The sequence below is a fragment of the Eurytemora carolleeae genome, unplaced genomic scaffold, assembly GCF_000591075.1.
Source record: "Eurytemora carolleeae unplaced genomic scaffold, Eaff_2.0 scaffold386, whole genome shotgun sequence".
Lineage (NCBI taxonomy): Eukaryota > Metazoa > Arthropoda > Copepoda > Calanoida > Temoridae > Eurytemora > Eurytemora carolleeae.
Genome location: NW_019396325.1, coordinates 240,100 through 263,137, shown reverse-complemented (window position 1 = coordinate 263,137; position 23,038 = coordinate 240,100). Strand labels below are relative to the sequence as shown.

Sequence of the window (23,038 nt, the reverse complement as noted above, 5' to 3'; positions counted from 1 at the left end):
ACGAACCAAGTGTTTATTTTAAACTGTTTCTTTGACCACTACGCAGTACGCAGGGATAGTGAGTAGTTTAACTACGTTGACTTCTAGGTAATCATTAAATTTGTTCCAAATATTCAATTATTTAGAATTTTTTTAATGGAGTCTTTTATTTAATGAACTAAACAATGTACTGAAAAAGGACTGTATTGAGACCTACGAAAAGTTTAAAATAAAAAAGAATGATGGTAATTAGCAATGCACTGCATGTAGGAAAAATTACTTTTATTTCTATAGAAAATCCGAAATGTCGGCTCAATTATCGAAACTTTATACAAATACGCAAATATTGTAAAAATCAAAATAACAAATATTCTTAAAATAAGATATTACTTCATTCGATATTCAAGCCAGCAGCATTTTGTTTTTTTTAAAGTCCCACATGGTAAAAATCGTCATTTTCATAAAAACATCTATGCTTTTTGAGCTTTTCGTCACAGAAAGTTATGTGATTGCATCTCCCACCCCCCTATATAGTTCAGCATAATTTCATGTGACGCAAAGCTGACAATGCGTCACAGAAAGTTATGTGATTGCATCTCCCACCCCCCTATATAGTTCAGCATAATTTCAAGTGACGCAAAGATGACAATGCGTCACAGAAAGTTATGTGATTGCATCTCCCACCCCCCTATATAGTTCAGCATAATTTCAAGTGACGCAAAGATGACAATGCCCGATTTATAGCTTTGTCTGATCATGTATTAACAAAATACAAATGTTTTGTTTCTTTAAATTTTTTATTTTCGTCTGTGGCTTCTCGCCTTACTCGCCTTATATATAAAAATAATCGGAAAAATTATCATAAATCACTTTAAATTAGACAGAAATAATGTTATCTTAACATTTTTTGAGCAGTTTAAGGTCACTGATTTTGGATTCATTTCACTCAAACAAAGCAATTGCTTTCTTCATTTCAGAAAACACGGAAAATTGTTTTAATTGTCACTAATTCATAAACAATGATCATCTTTACATTGTTGAAAAAAATGACGTAGATTAACTAGCTGATTCCTGATATAAACATAAACAATGAACCAAAGCAATAATGGTTTTTTAATAAAAATTCTCAAAATTTCATAAAATTATTTTTAACAATAAAAATTATTTTTTCCAAGAAAACACAGGGTGCTGTAGAAAAAACTTAAAGAGAGCATGCGTTATCTTAAAAATAATGTGAATGATATCATCGTTCGTTTTCTAACTTGAGAAGCGCTTAGTTTGTCAATTTCCTCCATTGTTGTTATGTCAGAAATCCGCAATTCAGTTTTATAGAGAACCCACAAATAATCAAAGTTTAAAACATGGATATCTTATTCATTCTTGATTAGACTTGATTAATGGACATCTGTAATCAAATCAAACTGGAAGAAAACATGAAAATTGAGTTTAACATCTTTACAATATTCACAGCTTACACCACAATAAACACCGAATGTAGTTCACAAAGTAAACACTTAACATCCATGAACTTAAATTTTGCGCAGGGATCGCAATTTTTTTAGGGTTTATTCGCTGAATGAGGAAAATATTTAAATATAGTGGAAGATAAATAAAGTGAAAAGTACGAAAAAGTGTCCTATTTGCCCCAACTATCTAGTAAAATTACCCCCGGCATTTGTTTAGAATCTCTGGTTTTGATATCATAAACGTGTGCAAACTATGTATACTTACACCCTGGTCAAAAGGACAAAATATGTTTTCTAAAAAGTATTTTTTCTCTATTTTCCTTGTTTTCTACGTTTCAAGAAAACACCGAAGCTCGAGAAGAAATATTTAATTTCCGTTGCAAAGAGTAAATATTTGTACGATAAATGTTGGAGAAAATGGAGCAATAATCTTAAATATATTCTCATAATCTTCCAGAGTATAATCATACATTTAAATAATGGGATATTCAAATTTACAGGAATACAATATTCAATATACAACTATTCAGTTATATTGAAAACTCTCTGGTATATTTAATTCAATATTTGGCAAAATATTAGTAGGTTTAATATAGTGGGAGTACATTGTCATATATCTAATAGTAGGCATAATAGGAGAAGGTTCAGGATAGTGGGAGTACCTTGTCATTTCTAATTGAAGGCATAAAAGGAGTAGGTTTAATATAGTAGGAGTACCTTGTCATTTCTAATTGAAGGCATAATAGGAGTAGGCTTAGAATTGTGGGTCATTTCTTATAGAAGGCATAATCTGGAGTAGGTTTATTGACGGAGAACCTTGTAATTTCTAATAGAAGGCATAATAGGAGTAGGTTTAGTATTGAGGGAGTACCTTGTCATTTCTGATAGTAGGCAAAATATGAGTAGGTTTAGTATGTCCAATGGAAACCTTCCTCTTGATCTCTGAAAGAAGATGCTCCTGTCCACGAAGAAAATAAAGGTGGGCGAACTCCATTTCCTCCTTCTCTCCCTAGGAAGAATAAACATAATTGAAGTTAAAATATATCCTTCTATATCCACTGCACAAACCTTCTATACCTTCAAACCTTCCGCACAAACAAAGGTCAGATAAATATAATATAGGTTTGCAGTTGAAAACAATTTTTTGAATAACTTTACTTAAAAGGAGAGTTCGCGAAAATAGATTTTACGGCGAAACATTATCGATTATAATTGCTACTAATCTTTCTTGTATCTGTTGCGTCTATAAGGAGAAAATTGTTAAAAACGACTTATACCGATGAACGTAGCGTCCATACAAATTCAGAAAGTTGCAACATTCAACTGAGATTTAATTCCAAACAAGACATTCAGATATTAAAACCTATAATCATCGAATTTTTTTCGACGCATTTTTGTAAAGTTGATATTTCTTTAATATATGATGTCAAAATATTTCTTTAATATATGATGCAATTTGAACGACGATTAGTTGGCCGCCAGGTGTCTCTGCACTTGATGTGTCTGTGGTTCCACGTGGCAGAAACACCTAGCGGATAAAAAATCGTCGTTTTAATTTACAAGTGCATTGTATATATAACAAATATTATGAAAATATTATGAAATGTCAACTATCAACAATAACATTAAAAAATCATCGGTGCTGATAGGTTGTAATATCTGAATGATTTTTTTGGAATTCAATTGTTTATTTTACGATCCGAGTTGACTATTTCAATTGTCTGAATTTGTTTGGACGCTACGTTCTTCGGTATGAGTAGTTTTTAACAATTTTCTCCTTATTATAGTCGCAACAGATAGAAGTAAGATTAGTAACGATTACAATCGATAATTTTTTGCCGTAAGCCTATACCCCCTTTCAATATTCGCGAACACTGCCTTTAAGTTTATACAAAACCATCCAAGTTCAGTTGTAATTTTTGACGGGGGAAAAGTACACACAAAAATAAAGTCTTCTTAAAAGAACTTTTGGTACTTTTAGATCTCCTGATTAAGCTTTGTCTTCAGAAATTTATAAGCTGATCAGAAATTTTAAATTTTAAAAAGGAAGGATTATTAGAAAAGTTTAATCATTTATCAAAGTATGATGTCGGAACGCTAACAATGTGGAATTGGAAGACGAAATTAAAACAATTGTGTAAATGATGTCGTATGTTTTAAAATAAACTTCACTGTAATTGGTCATTAAAAAAGATGGTGCACAGTGCACAATTGTATTATTTCATTTTCTGTGGTCCATTCAAGATCATAATTTGACTTAACAGTCGTTCTCCTTCTTCAGAGTTGTCCATGTCTTTAATTACAAGAAGACGACAAGAAACACATGTACTTGAAGGTCGTCTATGATCTTAAACTATTTTTGCGGCATTCATTTTTAAATTTACTTTTACAAAAACTATAAATTTTTTCCTAGGCTTCGCATTTCTAAAATGTGGTCTGCCTTTTCTTATACTTTAATACTTACCGAAGATATGAAGAATTTCGTTAAGATTTAGACAATTTTGATTTTATTTAGAAAATTGAAATCTTTATCGTGTTTATTTATTAAATTTTTGTTATTGAACGAATTTTTTCCAAAACCGTATGCACGATGAAGAAAAATGTGTATTGTCTTACCAGGATTCCTAAACAATCCATTTAAAGAATGTGAACCCGTATTTAAAATAAGTTTACCTTTAATCCTCCAGAATCCACGCTTAACACTTTATGAAATCCGTACATGTTCAGTTGCCTGGTAATAGATATCAATATAAGATTTTAAATCAAGTTGAAGGGTCCGTTCACTTATTTGGGTAATTTAAGCTTAAACTAAATAACCTATTAGCTATTAATTGGTAGTTAGTCTTACTTTTCAAAGACAACTGTGGCCGGAGAAAAAGCCGATTTGTCATTCAGAATTTCAGCGCAAAGATATGATACCTTTGCATTGACACTATTTGATGATTTTTTCATAATCATGGATTTTTTAAAATTTTCAAATATTAAATTGAATTGTAATATCTCATAGTTCTTTGATAGTTTTCACAATTATTTTAAAATTGTTTATTTTCAAAATATGACTTATTTTCAACATTTGACGGTTTGATACGTTTTTCCTACTTCCCCATAAATCCCCGTGAATTATTAAAAAATAATCCTAGAAACCAGTTTGTCTGAGACAAAGTCGTCTTTGTATGAACGTGTTAATTTGTTAAATCATGTTCTAACACGAAAAACGTTAATTTCTTTCTAATTCTAAAATCAAAAGTTTTTATATTTTATTATATAATGGCTGACACATGATGTCATTATAATATGATAATTTTAGATTGTATTGGGGTGTTGTTACTGAAAAAGCGTTTAAATAGTGGCTATGCAAAGGTATCGAACCGTTCCGCTGGAATTCTAAACGATAAATCGTCTTTTTCTCCGGTCATACATATCTACGAAAAGTAAGACGAAAACCAATGAATAGCTATTAGGATAATTAGTTTACAATGAAATTACCAAAATAAGTGAACGTTTTAATTAAAAATGTCAAGTAAGGTATGAATTCAAGGTACTGAAAACATATACTGTCAAGTAAGGTATGAATTCAAGGTACTGAAAACATATACTGTCAAGTAAGGTAAGAATTCAAGGTACTGAAAACATATACTGTCAAGTAAGGTATGAATTCAAGATACTGAAAACATATACTGTCAAGTAAGGTATGAATTCAAGATACTTAAAACATATACTGTCAAGTAAGATATGAATTCAAGATACTGAAAACATATACTGTCAAGTAAGATATGAATTCAAGATACTGAAAACATATACTGTCAAGTAAGATATGAATTCAAGATACTGAAAACATATACTGTCAAGTAAGATATGAATTCAAGGTACTGAAAACATATACTGTCAAGTAAGCTATGAATTCAAGGCACTGAAAGCATATACTGTCAAGTAAGGTATGAATTTAAGGTACTGAAAGCATATACTGTCAAGTAAGGTATGAATTCAAGGTATTGAAAGCATATACTGTCAAGTAAGGTATGAATTCAAGGTACTGAAAGCATATACTGTCAAGTAAGGTATGAATTCAAGGTATTGAAAGCATATGCTGTCAAGTAAGCTATGAATTCAAGGCACTGAAAACATATACTGTCAAGTAAGGTAAGAATTCAAGGTAATGAAAGCATATACTGTCAAGTAAGGTATGAATTCAAGGCACTGAAAACATATACTGTCAAGTAAGGTAAGAATTCAAGGTAATGAAAGCATATACTGTCAAGTAAGGTATGAATTCAAGGTATTGAAAGCATATACTGTCAAGTAAGGTATGAATTCAAGGTACTGAAAGCATATACTGTCAAGTAAGGTATGAATTCAAGGTACTGAAAGCAACTACAACTAAATGTTCAATCAACAAGTTCCATAAATCCAGTACCTGACAAAAGATGCCATATTGGAGTGCTTGTAATAATACGGAAGTAGGTCACGTGCAAACGCAGCCTTTAAATTGACAGAAAACATGGCTAACCCAACCAGCCCCGATATTTAAGTAACCAACATGGAGTGTCGATATTGTGAAATTTTACCTTAACAAAAATGTGCTTTTTCAGCATTTTTGCGAAATCTATCAAACAAAAATATGCGAAACTTTTAATTTTTTGGTTCACCAAGAAAAATGGCGGCTTATAAACAACATTTAAAAGCTCGAATAGTTAATCAAAGAAATCCACTTCAGCTCAATTCACATATCTTATTTAATTAATATAAACTTAGATGATAAATATATGAATGAAATTAATTTCTTTTGAGAATTTCTAAAAATAAGACAAAAATATTAAAAATCATGATTCAAGTAAAAAACTAGTTTATATGAGAAGTTAAGATGTGGATTGTCGACAAAATAAGTCAGACAAGCAAAGACAGTAGATTAAAGTTTATATTCACAAATTTAAAGAACTAGATTATTTATTTTCGGCACCGGTGGCTTTTCTTCAAATGTCGTCGTATTATTCCATTTTATTTTTGAATCAAAATAAAGATATTTTCTCTCAGTTTTCCTGGTTTTTGATTATAAACGATGAACCCTCATCAGTCCAACTAATTAGCAAATCTAAATAGATATTAAAATTAATTGGCTTTTAATTACTTTTTATTAATATTAGTTATTTTGATATTATGTCTCTGGTAAAAACAATTATGTTCACTTTAAATCAATAATAAAAATAGTCCATTTTGATCAAAAATTGATTTAATATATCTTTCCAAAAATAAAATGATTCGTTTATTCCTAGTAGAAAATTAATTTCTATTTTTAAATCCTTTTTTTGTGCCGATGTTTACACCTTCAAAATTTTGCAAACAGCTTTAACAAATTAATGTGTTTTGCATAATATATTTAAACCGGACTTGTAAGGATCATCTCAATATTGTTTTTATCTGTAAATTAATTTTTCATTTATTTTATCTCTTTATTTTTGATATGATTCAAGACCCAACCTGTTTCTGGATTATCTACAATTTTCCAAACCAAACCTGTTTCTGGATTAACTACAATTTTCCAAACCAAACCTGTTTCTGGATTATCTACAATTTTCCAAACCAAACCTGTTTCTGGATTATCTACAATTTTCCAAACCAAACCTGTTTCTGGATTATCTACAATTTTCCAAAGCTTTGCAAGAAATGCGGGAACATTTCCTGAGCTCTGCTGAGGCATCACTATTTCCATCACGGGAATCATTTTTTAAATCTGAAACAATTGAGATTATTTTCTGGGACATCGTCGCTAGAATAAAATAATGGGTTCCTTCTGTCCGGTCACAAAACAACATCGGGTTCAAGGGACTGTTGGCGTAAATTGTGGTATTTCTCAAAATATAAAGTGACATGCCCGACTTAACAACAGTACCCTCTAGACCGTAGTCTAAACATATCATTGTGGTATCTTTGGTTTTATCTATTTGTACTTCTTAATAAATTAGGATCCAATTTATAGGATTTTTCGGAATTATGCAGGAAAGACAAAAATGGAAATAAAGAGATATTTCCCATGTCCATAACAGAAAAACAACGATTATTTTCCCCGCATAAATTGTAAGATATGGGTTACATGGGCACTGTTGTGAAGGGGGGTCAGATCAGGGTCAATCCACATGATAATCTATAAATTGACCTTGGCTAAAAATTACTACAAATAAAAGTATAAATATTACTTAAACATAAACTATACAGTATACATATCAATCATGGTTTATAAGGTTGAGGGCAGGGATTCGAAGTCTCTAATGTGCAGCATATGAGTCACCCTGCCAATTCACCAATTTAAGATGTTTATTTATTAACAAATGGAATTCATCGAAATTCACTTCAATTCTGTTCCCTCGTTTTAGTCTGTTCCTTGACCTCCATTTCATAAAACCTTACCCATGCATGTTTAATTGTAAGCCTTTCACCCCTTAGCCTAAGAGGAGGGGCCTAGACTTCGAAGCTATTAACTCATTTAGAAATTTTGACCTAGACAGATATGGTTGACCTTGACAGATAAAATTGACCTATATACATATATATTTGACCTATATACAGAACAAATTCACCTAAACAGATATAATAGACCTAGACAGATAAAATTGACCTAGACAGATATAATTGACCTTGACAGATAAAATTGATCTATACACAGATATATTAGACCTGGACAGATATAATTGACCTAGACAGATATATTTCACCTGAACAGATATATTTGACCTATATACAGATATAATTGATCTAGACAGATATAATTAACCTAGACAAATATATTTGACCTGACAGATAAATATGACCTAGACAGATGACATCAACTAAACCTTAAACTTTTGACCTTGACCCTTGACTTAGACGTTGACCAGACAAATTATCTTAACCATTGACTAACGGAAATTTTAAGTCCAGAAATAAATACCCTTTGAAATATAATTATATTAGTTTCCTAGAATTCAGATCAGTCAACGGTATATATCCTTCTTCAAACACCTTAAAAAGAACAATTAATGGGAGTGTTAGCGTAATTTAAAGTGACCCTCCACGAAAAGATGACAATGTCCGATTTAGAAACTGTACCTTTAACAGCTTTGAATGATCAAGTATGAATTAAATATCAATGCTTTTATCTTTTTTAAATGTTGCTTTCATTTGTGGCTTTTTCAAATAATTGACACGCGCAATTCTACTGAAGGAAAACATTAATGAACTATCATAATTGAACACTTTCAAACCTAGAAAATCGACAATTTCTTCTACATTATTGATGATCAGATAAAGGTACTGTTTTGAATCAGGCATTGCCATCTATGCATTGAGGGTCACATAAAATTACGCTTTCAGTTCTTTAAACTCAATATGAATATAGAAAATAAAGAGAGACAACAACAATAATAAGGAACGTAAACAAACACATGTGCATTGTGCAGAATGAGAATCTAACGCTAACGCAAACGCAAACGCTAACGCAAACGCAAACGCTAACGCTAACGCAAACGCAAACGCAAACGCAAACGCAAACGCAAACGCAAACGCAAACGCAAACGCTAACGCTAACGCTAACGCTAACGCTAACGCTAACGCTAACGCTAACGCTAACGCTAACGCTAACGCTAACGCTAACGCTAATAATAATAATAATAATCAAAATAATAATCAACTACTACTACCTCTGAATCCGAATCTACATCTAAAGATTCATTAAACTCTCCTTCCCACCCCCAAGAGAACAGTCTCTTTAAATATCAAAATGACCGTAAAAAAAAGTTGTTAACAGGGTACACAATCTCTTTAAATACAAAAATCGACTTCCTATTCCAAGGTTTTTTAGTTATCACTGTGTAGTAATGCTAAAAAAGCATCAAATATGAGAGGAACTTTCATAACATAATGGCATTGAATTTTCTGGGAATAATGTTAACATTTAATTTAATAAACAAAACTTTGCCTAGACAGTCGACATGTGTTTACATTCATCCCAGCAACTGCAGTAACTTTGTTTTACGGGAGTTAATGTTATATTTATTGCTCAAAACAAACTGTGTGAAGTTGTTAATTTGCAGAATAACAGAGTAAGTAATATGTCAGTGCTAAGGATCCGGATCCGCAACAATTAGGCTCCTTGAATTTGGATCCAGATCCATCAAAGTCTGCTAAATTAATATTTTTTCTTTTTAAACACGCATCTCAATTGTATCTAATAAGAGATTAACAACTTCCTCCTTGGTTCATAAAGTTTCAGCATTGTGAAAAAATGAGAAAAATTGCCGACATTTTTAATTAGTTCAAATAATCAGTAAATCTGAGGAAATATTTAGAACCTGGATCCGGATCCGCATCAAAATGAAAAGGTGTTTCAGAAATGGAGGTTATGTGCCCATAAAAACAATAGTTTTTGCCGAATTTCAGACTTATTTTCAGACTTAAAAACCGTGACCGCAATTGATATTCAGCATTTCAAAAAAAACCAGAGTTTCAAAACTTTCAAACTTTTTTGATGTATTGTTAAAACTTATTTTTTTGGGGCTCTGCCATTTTAAAGTCTCAAATGGTAGTTTTTTGCCTCCAATTTATATAATTATCAACGGTTTTTTACGATTTTAGGATTTCAGAATTCAGAGTTTCAAGAAAAATCTTTAGGTATTCATATCGATGTATTTTGAAGAATTTTTTCCCCCGCTTGCAGAGAGTTTTTCTATCTCAAATTAAAAAAACCGGTTTCCGGGTGACAATTTCAAATTACGTACAAATTGCCTTTTCTAAATGTTGTTTTAATATCCAAAATCAATACTATGTACATAGCGCAATGGCCAAAATCGTTTACCCCTACTGCTGTACAGTGTACACTGTACACTCCGGCAATCAGAACTTTAATTGATCAAGCGTTGATCTCCAATCGTATTTAATTCCTGTTTGATACCCCATGGAAAATATTCCCTCCAGGGATAACTAAAATTAAAATATTAAGGATTTATCCTCAAATTTTAAAGATATTTGACACGAAATTCCGACCAAGGGATTTGTCAAAATATAACGATGACAAATAATAAGCAGTGCTTAGAATCCATTTAATTTTGATGCGGATGCGGATCCGGATCCTGGATCCGCACTGCAAAAAATGGATCCGGATCCAGGTCATTTCTTTAAGATTTACTGATTTTTTTTAAACTAAAAATAATTTTCAAAACTTGATGAACCATTCAGAAATGAGGAAATTTTTACAATCTCTTTATTCAAAAGTTTAGAGTGGGGTTTAGGAGTAAAAATTTTTTTAGTCGTTTTTGGTTGATATTTTACCCCTTGGGTCCGGATCCGTGGATCCCCATATTTTTGCGGATCCGGATTTGGATCCAGGAAGCCAAAATCTTGCGGATCCAACTGATCCGGATCCTAAGCACTGGTTTTCAGACTCAAAATCATAAAGATTATAGAATAGGGGAAAAATCCTAGGGGTATGGAAAGATTCTCTTCTATAAAAACAAAACAAAAACGCCGAAACCCAATCTTCCGAGGTGTTTACCGGCTTCTTTGTATTTAGTAACCAACGAACTTTAAATTAGGACTGAATCGGTATTTTCTTTAGACATTTTACTTAATGATCATAATAAGATAAAGTGTGAACAGAAAACTATGAAGTTAATGTCCTCTTTGTTATTTCGTTTACTTAAAATGTCGTTTAGACCTTGCAATTACAACAACTGAGATGTCTCAATCCGTAGCGACATTTATTAAATAGAAAAATCTGACTACGCAATGTCCACTGCTTTCTGGTTCTCTTTGTATGAGCCACCCTATTGCCTACTATAAACCTTGTCATTGATATATTCCTTGGCTGGGCTACCCTTCAGGGGAGATTTAAACTCCCAGCGTGCCCGACTCCTAAATAAATAAATTCAAGCTTCTTTCAGAATCACTGCTAGGGTAGAAATGAATTAATGGCTAGAACCAAGGTTGTATAATAAGGTTAGTTACTCTCGATGCGTCTTCTAAGCTAAAGATAAAATCCACGTGTGACGTCACAGATTATAAGTGACGTTATATGAGGTTTTTATCTATCTATCTTAGGAGACGACATTTTTTCCAGGACATTGGAGCGCAAAGAGAGTAACTAACCTTATAATACAACCCTCGCTAGAATTAGTTGAAACAGAAACGTTGAGTTAAACCACTTGTGAGGTCGGGTCTAATAAATAAAGAAAAATAGTTGATCTAAATATGACAAGGTTAACTACATCTTTTGAGCATTCTTGGCCACTGTAGAAAAACATTTGAATTGGTTATATGTAATTCAATTACTTGGCCACTCTAGAAAAGTAGTTGAATCGGTTAAATCTAATTAAATTACTTGGCCACTCTAGAATAATAGTTGAATTGTTTATATCTAATTCAATTACTTGGCTACTTTAGAAAAGTAGTTGAATTGGCTAAATCTAATTCAATTACTTGGCCACTTAAAAAAAGTAGTTGAATTGGTTATATCTAGTTTAGCTATTAATTACTTCTACTTATTGAATACCAACTTTGAGGTCAAATTAAATTATTGAGAGGCAGTTGAACTACTTATCTTATGTACTCTCAATCAGACCTTAGAGTAATTAACATATCCGTAGATAACTACCATTAATTATGAGATGAGGAGCAAATATCTTAATCCGTACCTTGGTGTGTTACAATCAACATAGTTACACCATTCAAGGTCCCTAGCACACTCAGGAGTATTCGCAGACCAGGAATTCCTGAAAGTTTTAACAAAAGGAATTGTTTTTGTCACAAACTTTAATTTTTTTTACTTATGAATTCTGTAGTTTAAATAGTCAAAGTTTGAAATATCAAAGATTTACACCGCCAGGTTGCAAAGATAAAGCGATTAGAAAAGCGGAGTTTGTACATTTGTTATTGTAAGCCCCCCCCCCCAAAAAAAAAAAACATGGACAATTGTACATAAGCCCGCAAGTTATTTCTTCCAATGCCACATTAATATGAGTGATTTAATGCCCAGGCTACTGTATTTTGATCTTAAAACGTTAAATTATAAAATATTTCAACAGATTCTTTTACATTGCGAATGTTTGCTACATAATTTTTATATGTGTAAGAGATAGAAGTTAAATATCTTAGTTTTCAATTCGTTGAAAGGAAGACGACATTCGAGACGGAATAATGTATTTTTTACTTCTTATACGTAATTGCTTCATTTAAAAACTTCTTCAACAACGTTAAGTTTGGCAAATGTTTATCACTGGTGTTTAAAAATCCGAAAATAAAATTTATTCAATTAACCTAAGATAATAAATAAAGGATATGATTCTTAGAATAGGGATAAGCAAACAAATTTTTTAAAAATAATAGACTAATAATTGAACAAATTAGAAGAATGAGATACATAAACCCCGGATTAGCCAATCACTTGGAAATATTAAAAATTCTAATTGTCCCAAAAAAATTAAAAATAAAATATTTCAATATGGCACCACCTCCTACTGGGTGTGAGGCGATGAAGAAAAGCGAAGGGTGAGGATCGACCAAAAGGAGTTCCTGGTCGGTCTAGACCTGTGTCTTTCCGTCCTTAAAGATAGAGTTTGTTGAAAAAAGTCGAAAAGTGGAAATAGAATGGGTTGAGATCGATTCTTCCTTTAAACTTGGTACAGGAACTAAGCCAATGTGTATTGTGTGTTGTGTTGTACCATTTCAGATTTTTTAACTTAAAAATTTGGACTCAAATTTTGTTGGACCTGACTATAAAAAACAAGTGGGTTTCCCCCTAGTCAGAATTATAAAACTCTTTTTATCAAATCAAAATTTTTCATAAAATTTTAATTTCATCTTAAACAAAGAAAACTCTGCAACATTTAAACTTTTTTATTATGCTTGTTTACGTTGCTAATCAGAGCTGACAACTGAAAATGGTGGATATCGAGATCAATGCTTGATTTCCTCTTTTCTTAATTTCCAGATTAAATATTGTTTTCCGCTTTTTGTTAATCTCCAGATCAATTAACAGATCGGGATTAAGGATATCCCATTCAAAGGTTTTCAGCTCTGATCAGAGATGATTACCCCAAAAAATTAAAGATCAAAGATAAAACCTGAAATGGGAGTTCCAAGAAGTGCTGACGCATTGCTGGCTTGTAATGACCTAGAAGGAGTAGACTGGTGGTACGGAGAGCAGGGTTGTTTACTCCGGGTAGGGTTGGAGGAGGTAGAGGGGGTTAAAACTAGATTTGGAGTTCCTCCAGGCTTCAGTCCTGATAATAAATAATTTAACATTTATTATCTTTGGAAATGAACCAATTTAAACAAAAAATCTGCAAAAAGTTGGGTTTTACAATTTCTAAGAAAAATTGCTTCTTCAAAGAGGGGGGGGGGGAGGAGGGAAGCCGCGCCCACATATCTTCCGGCTAAATATCTTAACTTTTATATGCATAATTCCTACTTAAATTAAAAAAATTTTGTACATACCTTCTGATGTTGATCTTATCTAATTTTTTTTTGAAGGTAGAGAAAAATTAAATTTTTCCAGAAATACCGCAGTTTAGCGTGGAATTTGATTTGTAATTATCTTAATTCTATCTATCTGATTTTAAATAATTTTTAACAAAGTCGCACGCAAAAATGCGTTATTCAGGTATGTAAAAAATAATTTTTAAGACGGAAAAAAGCATTTAAAAGTTAAGACATTTTGACGTAAAATATATTTGTGCCACAAGGAAGCAATACAGGTGAGCGCAGTGCCGTGACGCCTTGAAGAGCAATATTCAAAATTTTTTACTTTAATTGTTAAAAGAAAAAGGAGAGGGGCGAAGCGCACTAATAGCCTTACTATTAAAATCTCATTTCTTAATTGGAGTAGGACCATGCACATTGCACATAAATTTTACCAAGTTTCACCGAGGAGAAGGCTTCAGCTTGTACCACCCCTTTCAATCCGAGCGACATCTTTATCTGAAAATTAAAAAAAATATTTGTATTGGCAGCGGTTAAAAAATGTTAATGATACAGGATACTAGTTAAGAACTAGAATTCACGAAAATTTATGCTTTTTAAATGGGTAATTTTCATCCTGATTAAGGATTAGATATATAAATATTTACTGAGGTACGCTTTATACCCATATATTATATATTATAAAGTATTATACAAAGTATATACTCCATATATTATAACTGCTCTTCGACTAAACCTAACCCCAAAATGCAAAAATGCTTTTATGAAATAAAATTGTGATCCACCAAATATGAATTTAGATTTAGATAAGAAGGGTTTTATTTTAATTCCTCTTGTGTGAAAAATGCTATTTCCCTCGATAAGTGTTCAACGCAAACCTTACAATTTTTTGGTTGAAGGATAAATAAATAATATTTCAGAATTTCCATTTTTACTCTCATCCCATAAGATTATAATAGCAGATGTACTAAATCAACTTTTGATCCAATGTATCTAATCATTGAAGAATTCTTAGCTCATTAATATGGAAAAGAAATATGTCGTCAATTTAGAAAATATTGATTTATTTTTTCTCTAAAACGGGTTCATCAGAATATCCAGCAGCTATCCCATCTTTGCCCTGAGATACTCGGGGTAAATAAAATAATAACTAGAAATGCCGCAATTTTACTTAGCACAATTGGCGGTCATCTCAAATTAACTTAAATACAAATTCTTCAGGCATTATTTTTAATTTCGACAAATCATCTAAACCTATCCCACGACATTTTGAGGAATAGGAACCAATTGATTTGGCCGTAATTTTCTTTATTGGAAACAAACAAACAGACAGACAAGTAAAAAAAATATAAATATGTAAAAGAAATTAAATGTAGATGCAAAATAAAATAAATAAGTATTGCATTTTTTTAATGTCAAAACAAGGTTTTTTGTCCTTAATAGATCTATATATTTAGGCATGAATGTAGAAAAATAGTTTTCAATTTTCATATAAAAGAGTTAAAATTTTAAAAATGGAATTTTAAAAAAGTTTTATATATTTCCCCCTTTCCTGAACTATTCCTCCGACCTCAGTTTGACCTAGCTTCTGCTCTAACCCAGACCAGGTTCTGATAAAAAAAATATTTTTCTTCCATTTTAAAATAAATTTTCTTTTTCAGATTCTAAATCTTTAATGTAATTTTAAATTTAGTTTACTTTGCGTTACTTTAATTTAATCTAATTAAATCTAATTTATTTTTATTTATTTAAATTTAATTTTAACTACAAAAAGCTTGTTACCTGTTGGCCAGAAATTCCCCGCCCCCACCAGAGTGAAGTAAACCGATTGTTCTATCATTGACCACCACTAGTTCCCCACCCTCTCCATCCACCCGCCCAGTTCCGCCCCTCATTCGTCCTGACACCAGGGACACGTCAGGGAGGTGGCCAGGGACCTCAGGAGGCTCAATAAACCCAGGGGTACCGTACAGAAGGTCCCTGAAATTATACAAAGTTCAACAATGTAGGTATTAATACGAGGGATATATATTTTAAAACTTTTTCGGAAAAAACCCCTAAAATATTTCTAAATAACTTGGGCGGATCCGTTTTATTTGTTTAATAATCCCCTTGTAAGATAAACCACGGTTTTACTTTACTTCGTTGTTTGATTTCTATCTAGCAACGACGAAGTTGTCCCTGATTTTATAAGAAAAATATTTACTGTTTTATAAATCAAATGTTTACATAAACTACTCTCAAACACCATGCATTCATCTTTTTAGTAAGCACTACAGAGAAACAAAAATAGTTAGAACTCAAAATATTTATCTATGCTTTATTCTTCTTTTTCATGTCTTAATCTTCTTTTTCATGATTTAATCTTCTTTTTCTTGATTTAATCTTTTTATTCAGAATCTCGCTCTTTTAAAGAATTTATATAAAAAGTAGTAATCTCTGTTTGTTTGTTTGCCTGTCTCTCTGTTTGTTTGTTCGTTTGTTCGATTATAACTCAGGAATCATAGACCGATTTGCTTAAAAAATTGAAATTGAGTGGGTCGACTTTTATTTCAAAAATTTAGTTCCCCGGTAAAATCGACCAATTGCGGGTAAACGGCATGACTATGAGTAACCTGAGAAACGCTGGGTTCCGAAGCTAGAACGATAAAAAATATAAATCGAAAAAAAAAATAATTATTTAAAAATACTACACCTGGAAGTTAAAGGATTTTACTTTACCAAGGGTTTCTGAAACGAAGTGACCCAAAGAATAGTCACATTTTTAATTTCCAGAAAAAGTAGTTTTATACAATTTTATCGGCTTAGAGGATGAAAATGTTCAATTTTTTATTTTAACGAAAACCGCAGAATGGTGGCCGTTATTTTTCTTAACATCATTGGTTGGTAATGTTGGTCAAAATGGGGTAAACAAATGAACTAACCTGTAGTCTGTGATATAATCTCCTCCCCACACCCTGTTGGAGTTACAAGCAATCTCAAGTTCATACGGAGATATCACATTCTGGTAGTACTCCTTCAAACACAGCATATAAGACTTGTTTAAATACTTAAAGGGACTGCTAGTGTATATTCAATTGACCCTCCAAGAAAAGTTGGCAATGCTCGTTATACAACCTTACCCTTCATAACGTTATCTGAGCTGGGAACTTTAGAATGGTGGATATTGGGATTAATGCTTGATCCACTCTTTTTCTTAATTTCCAGATTAAATATTGCTTCTTGTCCTCATGAATCTAATCTCCAGATTAATTAACAGATCGGGATTAAGGATATCACATTCAAAAGTTTTCAGCTCGAATCATTTATGTACAAGATGTCGTCGTTTTATATGTTTAAAATGTTTAATTCTGATAATTTCTTTTTGGTTTCCTGTAGTAGATATGCGGAAGCCACTTTTGAAGAGAAACCACAATTGAAATTTTCCAAATTATAAACATTGATATCTAATTCATATCAGACAAAGCTTTTCAATGTATCGTTGTCAATCTTGAATTGCCCATAATCTGAGTTCCTTTCCCTTCTGTCCATTTGACAGCCACATTTTCGTTTTTAAATCTTTTTTGTTTGTTTAATTTCTGTGGTTTTTAACAATTAAATTTTTTTTAATCGATTTTGATGGTTATTTTCATTAGAACTGACGAGGGTCAACCAAGACCGAAGTATATTTTCAATAAATGTGGAACTAACATCTACTTTTTTACTCTACAGAGGTTTGGTCCATCACAATCTGCCATATTTTAAAGGAAATTCTGTATAATAAAAAAAACTTGAATAAAAAATTAAGAGACCCCCCCCCCCTCCAGTCTTTCAAGCGAATAAGTAATCCTAAGCGCAAGAATTGATCTCGACCCATAAATTTTTTTAATGGCTAAATAAATATCATGGTTGATAAAATTGTTGGTTGCCAATATAAGATATACTATTTATAAAGATTTGATGTTTATTAAATGGTATTTCGTACTACATATATAAATGCGCAAAAAGGAAAGATGGGGGGGGGGGTCAGGATTTAAAATAAAATATTACCGATGTATCCGGGAAAGCTGTTTCTGGACATGAAACGAGAACAAAGATATCAATCTCGGGGAAATTTGCAAGCTTCGCGGCATTTGGTTTCCCGACCAAAAAGGTGTAGCAGCGCTTCCCGCATTTCTTGATTGTTGCCCTAGAAATAACTTTTAATAAAATGCTTAACTTCAAGATTCTTAACTAAAATTGTTGTCAATATTTAAACAATTACTTTTTCCAACGCATTAAGAACAGGGCGATTTTATACACCCTTTGATTGAATTGAGATTTGGACAGAAATAACACGCAGATGTCAAAGAATATTTTATTTTTTCTAGTCAGATCTGGTTTTATCTAAAAAAATACAATTTAGAGAAAATTACTTGAAATAATTGAAATTAGATAGGAACAATAAAGAAATACACACACTTTTACAGCAATATCTCAGTGTTTCTAGAGCTGAGTCTTCTCCATGTACTTGTTGACGCCCTGTAGACTTCTAAACTCCTCTTTTGGGACCATATTCGTGGACTTCTAAATTCCTCTTTTGGGACCATATCCGAAGACTTCTAAACTCCTTTTTTGGAACCATATCAGTGGACTTTTAAATTCCTCTTTTGGGACCACTACATTCCTCTTTTGGGACCATATCATTGGACTTTTAAATTCCTCTTTTGGCACCATATCCGTAGACTTCTAAACTCCTCTTTTGCGACCATATCCGCGGACTTCTAAATTCCTCTTTTGGGACCATATCCGTAGACTTCTAAACTCCTCTTTTGGGACCATATCAGTGGACTTCTAAATTCCTCTTTTGGTACCATATCCGTGGACTTCTAAATTCCTCTTTTGGGACCATATACTATATCCGTGGACTTCTAAATTCCTCTTTTGGGACCATATCCGTAAACATCTAAATTCCTCTTTTGGGACCATATCCGTAGACTTCTAAACTCCTCGTTTGGGACCATATCCGTAGACTTCTAAATTCCTCTTTTGGGACCATATCAGTGGACTTTTAAATTCCTCTTTTGGAACCATATCCGTTGACTTCTAAACTCCTCTTATGGGACCATATTCATCAACTTAACTCCTCTTTTGGGACTATATCCGTGAACTTCTAAACTCCTCTTTTAGAACCATATCCGTGAACTTCTAAACTCCTCTTTTAGAACCATATCCTAGAACAGTGTTCGTTTTTGTACCATGGTTTCTTGTAGACTGAATTATTTGTGAGAGTACAGTTGTATAGTGAAGTACAATTTACACTTAGAGGTATAACAGGCTCAAAGTGTACAACATATGTACGCTAAATCCATTTCCTGTAGAGGGGGGGGGGGTGAAGAGTTCTGTAGATAACATTTTCTTCAAAGGTGGCAGAGGAGGCTTTCATAATCGCCGTAGGTTTATAAAACTAGCTGTATTTTTTTCAAAATTCGATTTTTGAAAAAAATATTTTGATTTATAAAAAAAAATCGAATTTGTTAAGCCTTACCCCCGGGGAACTCAAGAGGTTTCCTCAAAAAAATTCAGCTCATTCGATCCAGCCGTCTTGGCCGGCTATAGCGAAGAGCTTTATCATAAAGGTAATGATAATTAAAAACTTTACGGGCTTTCAAAACATAAATGAATGATAATAAATGACAATTTCTTTTTGAATTAAATCTCAAATTTAATTAACGTGTTTTTAACAAATGTCATGTTTCTAACAAAAATACAAGTACTCTTGTGTAGGTGAGAGAAACATGTTTTTGTTATTCCCCTTGAAGAGAAAAAACAGTTCCAAGTTTTATTGATTAAAAAAACAGGATTTTAAGTAGCTAGTAGTAAAGGTTAACAAATGAATATGTTTATAGGTTTGTTCTGAAAAGAAGTAAAAATATGGAATCAATTGATATGTCTCCTACTAATAAAAATATGTTTAGTTGAAGATTCTAAAAGTCCCAATATGATCTAGAATTTGCAGTTTAGGCGTAAAATCGTAAAACGACAGAAACTTGTGCCAAACGAAAAATATGCAAGATAGCCATATTTTCAGTAATTTGCTAAATTGGGCTTAAATTTTTTTTTTTTAACAAAATCAAACCATTTTGAATGACATGACGTTGCCTAAAGTTAAAACAGGGTAAACAGACGTAAAAAATACATTTAAAAGCACAGAAGCAACGCCCGGACGAAAAAAGGTGTGATCATGGTGAGTTTTGACGTCATCTGTAGTGCAGACGAAAATATAGTGTGGTGTGGCGTGCCTATGGTTCTTAATTGTTTTTGAAAAAGATCGTTAAACGATCGTTTTTTGTTTCATTTTCAATCGTTTTCAAAAACGATCGTTTTGTTTTCGGAAAAAGATCGTTTTTAAAAACGACCCACTCGTTTTGAACTTTTAAAAAACGAATAACGATCGTCTTTGAAAACGATTGTTTTTATAAAAACGATTTGCGACCGTTTTTATACGATTTAAAAAAAAAATAACGATCGCTTTTGAAAAATAAAATTTATTGACTATTATGTTAAAGATCGTTAACGAAGGTTCGTCGTTAACGATCGTTAACGAAGGGTGGTCGTTAAGGATCATTAACGAAACGACGAACTTTATAAAAACGGTCGTATATGTACCCATGTATCATTGTAATTCTGTTAAATGTAAATTGTAAAAAAATCTTTATCTTAATTCTATTACTCCTTAATTTATCAATGTAATCAAACCATGAAATTAATAAATAAGTTAGATAAAATATGAGATCTTCGTTGTAAACCGCAATCCTGCGAATTGTATATCTCCTGTCACTTTAATATGTTAACATGTTATTGTGCAATAAATATTACTTACTTACTTACTTAAATTACATTTAATTTTTATTTACAATTTAAGCCACTGTCTATTGACTAAACTCTACGTAAAGACAATGACTGCAAATGACTGCAAATGTCTAACGTCTATTCACTAAACTCTACATAAAGACAATGACTGCAAATGTCTAGCAACTGTCTAGTGTCTATTGACTAACCTCTACATAAAGACAACGACTGCAAATGTCTAGTAACTGTCTAGTGTCTAATGACTAAACTTTAAATAAAGACAATGACTGCAAATGTCTAGCGTCTATTCACTAAACTCTACATTAAGACAATGACTGCAAATGTCTAGTAACTGTCTAGTGTCTATTGACTAAACTCTACATAAAGATAATGACTGCAAATGTCTAGTGTCTATTGACTAGACTCTACATTAAGACAATGACTGTAAATGTCTAGTAACTGTCTAGTGTCTATTGACTAAACTCTACATAAAGATAATGACTGCAAATGTCTAGTAACTGTCTAGTGTCTATTGACTAAACTCTACATAAAGACAATGACTGCAAATGTCTAGTAACTGTCTAGTGTCTATTGACTGAACTCTACATAAAGAGAATGACTGCAAATGGCGCGAAAATAAAATAAATAAAAATAAAACCTTAATTGATTGATGATGGTGTTAAAACTGCTAGTGCCAAGGGTTCCGACAAGTATACCAATACGCTCAGCGTCCTAGAGGAAAGAAACTTATCAATGACTAATTAAGTAAAGTAGTAATCATAAATCAGCGGATTGATACCGGCTTCGCACTTTCTTGTAACAGGGGTCCATATAATCATTTCTAATCCCAAATGGGATCGGGGTTGGAAGTACATTTAGGGGCATGAAGATACACTTCTGCAGTGTCATTGTACACTGCGGCAAGTTTTTTTGTGTACGTGTACTACGCTTAAAAAATGTGTTCTGCCTCTGGGGTTGGGGGCGGGTGTAAATATTTTTTAACAATGTAGAAAAAATCCAGATCTTTAAAACAAATGTTAATATCAGTAATCAATCTAAGAGATAATTATGATATGCAGAAAAATAAACACTCACTTGCAGTATACATTCTGCAGTAGTAATGTTTTTTAGTTTTCTACAACTTGACATCATACTTTCAATTGTTTACAGTTAATTTCTGCCTCTAATATCAATTAATCAACATTTGGGATAGTATTGTATGAAATTATATGGACCCCTGTCTTGTGATGGTTGGTTTTAATTCATAAAAATGATATTTTCAAATTTGAGTTACAAAATACAAAGCAATATTTCTAATTAAAGAAAAGAGCAAAGGCGCAACAGTTTCTCTATTGTTTTCTGGTTACTACTGTAGGAACGCTACAATTAAATCCTCAATATTTTTGCCAAGACGAGGCAACGCAGGCCTACGATATGTGCCGTATATTCCGACCTAGATGATTCTAACCTTAAGGATTTCTGACCTACGTGTTTTAGCAATATTTTTAGGTTGGTTAAGCAATTTTTTAGGTCGGATGAGCAATTTTTTTAGGTCGGATGAGCAATATTTTTAGGTCGGATACGCAATATTTTTAGGTCGGAAACATAATTTTTTTTAGGTCGGATGAGCAATTTTTTTTATGTCGGATGATCAAATTTTTTAAGGTCGGATGAGTAATATTTATAGGTCGGATGAGCAATTTTTTTTAGGTTGGGTGAGCAATATTCTTAGGTCGGATGAGCAATATTTTTAGGTCGGATGAGCAATATTCTTAGGTCGGATGAGCAATATTTTTAGGTCAGATGAGCAATTGCTCATCCGACCTAAAAATATTGCTCAACCGACCTAAAAATATTGCTCAACTGACCTAATAATATTGCTCAACCGACCTAAAAAAAATTCTCAATTGACCTTAAAAATATTGCTCAACCGACCTAAAAATATTGCTCATCCGACCTAAAAATATTGCTCAACCGACCTAAAAAATATTGCTCAACCGACCTAGAATGAATGCTTATCTAACCTAAAATTTGTGCTTTAACCAACCTGAAGTATATTCCCAACTGACCTAAAATATATTAAAAACCGACCAAAATATATTTCTAATCTTTAGGTCAGTTTGGGACATTTCGCTAATCGAACCTACAGATTTTTAGGTCGGAAAAACGTTAGGTCAGAAAAACGTTAGATTCGTTTCCTCTAGGTTCGATGAGCGGGTACCCTACAATATAAGGAATATCAGAAATAATCTGAAAGCCCCCCCCCCCTCCAGTTGGAAAACCCAAACCGCAATCGTGTGAGCGCTCGGTGTAGAAATAAAATCACGCAAAATTTTGAC

At 32.3% G+C, this 23,038-nt stretch overlaps 3 protein-coding genes across 9 annotated transcripts in view; all 3 read right to left on the bottom strand.

Annotated features, from left to right (window-relative positions):
- Positions 1 to 2,283: 2,283 nt before the first annotated feature.
- On the bottom strand, positions 2,284 to 7,172 carry LOC111700979 (heat shock factor protein). The gene is made up of 5 exons (XM_023472077.1): positions 7,065 to 7,172; positions 6,482 to 6,534; positions 5,860 to 5,924; positions 4,119 to 4,176; positions 2,284 to 2,454 (listed from the first exon to the last, which is right to left on the bottom strand). Exons 1-5 carry the CDS (start codon positions 7,162 to 7,164, stop codon positions 2,299 to 2,301), a joined length of 432 nt encoding a protein of 143 aa, XP_023327845.1. The 5' UTR covers positions 7,165 to 7,172; the 3' UTR covers positions 2,284 to 2,298.
- Positions 7,173 to 14,839, bottom strand: LOC111700978 (uncharacterized). Of its 7 annotated transcripts, none has more exons than XR_002765110.1 (9): positions 14,324 to 14,839; positions 13,532 to 13,690; positions 12,920 to 13,010; positions 12,104 to 12,181; positions 11,273 to 11,324; positions 9,116 to 9,181; positions 8,395 to 8,438; positions 7,534 to 7,729; positions 7,173 to 7,318 (listed from the first exon to the last, which is right to left on the bottom strand). XR_002765110.1 is itself a non-coding variant. In XM_023472075.1 (8 exons), the coding sequence occupies exons 1-8, from the start codon at positions 14,379 to 14,381 to the stop codon at positions 7,675 to 7,677; spliced, it is 603 nt and encodes a 200-aa protein (XP_023327843.1). In that variant the 5' UTR covers positions 14,382 to 14,839; the 3' UTR covers positions 7,173 to 7,674. The 7 variants fall into 7 exon arrangements, 2 of the variants coding, with proteins under 2 accessions (XP_023327843.1, XP_023327844.1); XR_002765112.1 differs by having other exon boundaries at positions 7,173 to 7,292; XR_002765111.1 differs by having other exon boundaries at positions 7,542 to 7,729.
- A 97-nt stretch (positions 14,840 to 14,936) lies between these two features.
- LOC111700973 (2-(3-amino-3-carboxypropyl)histidine synthase subunit 2) overlaps positions 14,937 to 23,038 on the bottom strand; it is a 13,780-nt gene continuing 5,678 nt past the window's right edge. Inside the window, exons 10-15 of the mRNA XM_023472066.1 lie at positions 21,358 to 21,431; positions 17,919 to 18,057; positions 16,814 to 16,905; positions 15,672 to 15,869; positions 15,442 to 15,499; positions 14,937 to 15,009 (exon numbers count right to left, since the gene is read on the bottom strand). Of these exons, the coding sequence (XP_023327834.1) occupies positions 14,953 to 15,009; positions 15,442 to 15,499; positions 15,672 to 15,869; positions 16,814 to 16,905; positions 17,919 to 18,057; positions 21,358 to 21,431 (618 nt within the window). The 3' untranslated portion in view covers positions 14,937 to 14,952. The remainder of the gene's footprint in view (positions 15,010 to 15,441; positions 15,500 to 15,671; positions 15,870 to 16,813; positions 16,906 to 17,918; positions 18,058 to 21,357; positions 21,432 to 23,038) is intronic.